The sequence below is a fragment of the Pterocles gutturalis genome, unplaced genomic scaffold (assembly GCF_000699245.1).
Source record: "Pterocles gutturalis isolate BGI_N339 unplaced genomic scaffold, ASM69924v1 scaffold20655, whole genome shotgun sequence".
NCBI classification, from domain to species: domain Eukaryota; kingdom Metazoa; phylum Chordata; class Aves; order Pterocliformes; family Pteroclidae; genus Pterocles; species Pterocles gutturalis.
The window spans coordinates 8,444-12,671 of NW_010146364.1; the positions used below are offsets into that span (position 1 = coordinate 8,444).

The window sequence follows — 4,228 nt, forward strand, 5'->3', positions numbered from 1 at the left end:
ATCCCCTCCTGAGGGGTCTGAGAGGCGGAGGAGCTCCAGGCAGCCCCCGTTGCTCCCGTTGCTCAGGCTGTGCTGGCGGGACTCGTAGGACTCCTTGACGTAGAGCTTGGTGAGTGTGTCCTGCCAGCCAGCCAACCTCGCCAGCTGCTTCACCAAGTCCTGCTGCGCGTAGATCAAGTGGAAGAGCTGCAGGAGAAAGCCGGGGGGGGAGACCTGATGATGTTGTCCCAGCTCCTGGTAGCCTCTTGGAAGAGTTGGACCCTCCAAAGGGTGGGATGCTTGGTCCTGAGCACCCCATAACCATCATGGGGTGCTGGGGCTGCACCACCTCCATGCTGGTGTGTCCACCATTCCCATGGCCCCCATGTTGGGGCATGGCTGGGTACCCAAGAATCTCAGCCCCAGGGTGACAACTCAGTCACAGCCCCTTGTGCCCACTGCCCTGCTCACCTTGCGGCAGATATCGAGCCGGACGGTCAGCTCAGCCCGGTGGGACAGGTAGACCACAGCCACCAGGTCCTTGTAGTTGGGAGGGTCTATGGACAAGAAGAGATGGTATGGTGGCAGGACACCTCCTTCTGTCCCCGAAAGACACAAATGACCCCCCCAAGCCCCAGCCTCTTGGGAAGCCACCAGTGATGACCCCATGGCACATGTTTGGGCTGGGTGGCCAGGGCCAGCCTGGTTTTGGCACGGGACATTGTACCTGCCCCGAGGACCTGCTCCGAGAGACAGCGGAAGAGCAGCATGGAGCCGGGGATGTCACTGAGGCAGGTGATGAGCCCCTGGTACCCAATGTCCTTCAGCTTCAGGCGGTTCTTGCTGCGCTCAGGGACCTTGTCATACTTCAACATCTTGTAGAGGATCTGGTGAGACCGAGAGAGGTGACCACCCCACTGCGACGAGGGTCCCTGGCCGCTGGGGATGGTAAGAGGTTGGGGCTGGAGTCTCATCTTACCTTGAAGACCCTCTCCCGCACTTCATCCGAGAACTTCTTCTGCACCAGCAGAGAGAAGAGGACCTCCACATGGCCCGGCTCAAAGAGGAAGGCGAAGAGCTGCTCCTGGGCAGGCGAGCCCTTCAGCAGGCTGTGGACCACCTCCAGCGCCCCGCACACCTGCAGGACATGGGGCTGGTTGTCCACTGCCCTCCATCTGCCCACCAGACCTTGGTGTCTTCTCCCCATCTGCTGCCAAGCCCCAGCCCATGGCATGGGGATCTGGGTGGCTTGGTGCCATACCTGCTGCTCATCCTGTGCTCCAGCCACATAGTTCAGCAAGCTCTGCATCTCCTCCCCGGAGAAGCTCCGGCAGAAGAAATCCTTCACCAAGCTGAAGAGGGACGTCTGCACTGTCTTGATGTCGTCGGTGGCTGTGGTCTTCTCCCTGGAGGTGCTGATGGACAGACGTGCATGGGCATTCCCTCTGGGGATGTGCACAGTCACCCTCCTGCTCCTTGTCACCCATCACCAGCATGATCCCAAATCCCACCGTGAAGCCTGAGGAGCTCCAGTGTGGACATCCCTTCTGGACAACCCTGCCTACCAGGAAATGTCCAACCCATGCGTTTGGGACTCTGCAGGATGTGAGCACCCCCAGAATCTTCAGAAACGCAGCAGGTCCAACAAGAAAAGGGCATCAGGTTGGTGCAGAAACCACCATGGCTCTTGGTTGCTGATGGAGAGATGCTGGGAGTGGATTTTGGGGCTGAGCAGGGGATGGGACATGGCCAAGAAGAACAGAAGGTCTTGCACCCACCACCACACTCCCACACCAGAAGATCATCCCATGAGGTGCTTGCAGAGGGGATACTGACCCAAGCAAATGGTGTCTACCCCAAACCACAGCTCCGCGGGGTGAAGCCCACCCACCACATCAGATTTCAGGGGTCCTGGCTACAGACGGCAGCTCACCCATAGTAAGTGCGGATGGAGTCAAGGATGTACTGCACCCCGTACTTCTTACGGATGCGTTGCTTGTGGTCCTTGACGATGTTGGCCAGATACTGGATATGACCTGCAGGGAGAAGGTGTGAGTAGCCATGGGAGAACTGGTTGGGATGGAGAACACCACCAAGCATGATGGAGAACATCTCCAAGCACGATGGAGAACGTCCCTGGAGAACATCCTTAAGGATGATGGAGAACATTCCCAGAAAACATCCCCAAGCACGACGGAGAACATCCCTAAACACCTCCAGTTCCCACCTAAGCGGACGGCGAAGTCGCTGTTGCTCCAGATGCGGAAGTCGAAGAGGAGATGCTGGTAGAGGAGGTGCAGCAGGAGCCCACTGCCCTCGGAGGCAACCTGCTCCATGAGGATCTGTGAGGCCATCAATGTGCTCATGTCCAACAGCGGCCCAGAGACCTGCCATGGGTGAGAGTGAAGACTTGAAGCCCCAGCGTACCCCTTGGGAAATGTCCCCGAGGACTCCAGGATGGAGCCTTTGGTAGCCCGCCAGACCTTCTGCAGCAGTGCCCCGATGATGGCCGGCCCATGGCATTGCACCAGGCTCTCCTGGTTCACCGGGTGATTCTGGATGAAGTTCTTCACCAGCAGCAGGAAGGCGGCCACGCTGTTCCTCTCCAGCCTGCTCTCTGCAAGGCACAGGGCAGAGCCCCACCGCTAGCTGTGAGCCCTGTGCCCACCCCAACGCCTTCCTACAGCACTGCCTGCAAAGGGCAATCTGTAGACCTCCTGTCAGCTCTTCTCTGCAAACTTTTCAGCCCGTTCCCCTATTTCCCCCAAATTTAAGAGAGTGGAAACCTCCGTTGCTCTGAGCATCTTAGAAATAAGCAGCTGGGTATCATGAGAAAGCCCATTCCACCTATGCAGGAGAAGGCTCCAGCATGAACCCAGCCCTACTATAAGACACCAGAGACTCCACACAAAGGCAAGCCCAAGGTAAGCAGGCTGGAACCACCTTCATCTTCCCAGAACTGCTTCTTTATGACTAATGAGGTCATCACAACATTAAAGGATGTCAACGGTTTCTCCGTTACCCCATAACTCTTGGTGCCCCAGGCAAGACCTCTCCTGCTCCATGGTTGACACCAGCCTCCATCAGGCAGCACCCACGTGGCAGTGGGGTTACCTCCTCCACCTGAGGAGTACGGCTCCCACTCCACGTCCCCCGAGGTCCTCACCTGAAGACTTGCCCAGTGGGATGAGCATGCATCAGCTCTGGTCCCACCAGGTCGTTGGTCTCCTGCGCATCCTCAGGTTCCTCCTTCTTGGACACCACTTGCTCGAGCAGGGGCAGCAGCACGCCCATGCCACCCACGCAGTTGACCACATCCTGCAGGGAGTGAGGCGAGAAGCTTTGCTGGGTGCTATGTGGTGATGGCAGCAGAGAGGAGAAGGTTGCATGTGCACCCGGGGTCCATCCTGCCTGCTCATGGGCTCAGCCCAAGACGAGAAGAACCAGGACCTGTGGCTAGCAAAGATCAGGGTGTGCCCAGACCTCCTACAGCACAAACCTAAAACAGGTCCCCTGGACCACCCATGGTGGCCACCCTGGATGCTGAGGACCTATGGGGCAGACAGATCCTTAGAGGACCCATGGGTCATGCAGGTCCTTGGTGGACCCAACACCGCGTAGCAGGGTCCAGGGGGACCACCGTGACCATCCAAAACCCTGCGGGGGTGCTGCCCTGGCCTCATACCCAAGGAGGAACCCAGTTGCCTCCACACCATGGGATGGACAAGCCAGGATGGGCCAGCCCGCACCCAGCGTACCTTGATGTCCCAGTTGACCACCTTGTGCCCCGTCAGCCTCCCATCGAAGCCATGGCTGGGAGAAAGGTCCAGGCAGATGTTGTTCCTGCAGGCCTAGAAGAGAGCACCATAGGAGCATCCTCATGCTCCTGGAGATGTCACCTATGGCAGAGGGTCTACCAGTGCTGTCCCCATCACCAGGGAGGTGGCTCTCCTCACCTGGGGGGTGTAGTACAACAAGAGCTTGCTGCTGAGCTCCACCAAGTCACCTTCCAGCGTAAACGGCGATGTGACATTTGGTCCTGGAGGAAGACGACTGCGGTGAGCTGGGGCATGGTGGAGGAGACCCTGTTGCCATCACCACCCCTTCTGACGTTCCCCATGTCCACCCCGACGTACCCACGCAGAAGAGCGCCTTGACCTGGGTTTGCTGCAGAGCCTCGCAGAAGATGGCCACGGAGCCCAGGTGACCCTCCAGGGAGGTGGGGCTGCCCCACTCGGTGTCCTGGCTG

The 4,228-nt window shown here is 58.7% G+C and overlaps 1 protein-coding gene across 1 annotated transcript in view; it reads right to left on the bottom strand.

Annotated features, from left to right (window-relative positions):
- The window catches only part of NBEAL2 (neurobeachin-like 2), a gene marked incomplete at both ends in the record, with an annotated part of 16,021 nt that overhangs the window by 8,435 nt on the left and 3,358 nt on the right, over positions 1-4,228 (bottom strand). Inside the window, 12 exons of the mRNA XM_010085727.1 lie at positions 83-186; positions 451-536; positions 707-866; positions 959-1,117; positions 1,241-1,394; positions 1,913-2,015; positions 2,207-2,366; positions 2,463-2,589; positions 3,146-3,297; positions 3,738-3,830; positions 3,936-4,018; positions 4,116-4,225. Of these exons, the coding sequence (XP_010084029.1) occupies positions 83-186; positions 451-536; positions 707-866; positions 959-1,117; positions 1,241-1,394; positions 1,913-2,015; positions 2,207-2,366; positions 2,463-2,589; positions 3,146-3,297; positions 3,738-3,830; positions 3,936-4,018; positions 4,116-4,225 (1,491 nt within the window). The remainder of the gene's footprint in view (positions 1-82; positions 187-450; positions 537-706; positions 867-958; positions 1,118-1,240; positions 1,395-1,912; positions 2,016-2,206; positions 2,367-2,462; positions 2,590-3,145; positions 3,298-3,737; positions 3,831-3,935; positions 4,019-4,115; positions 4,226-4,228) is intronic.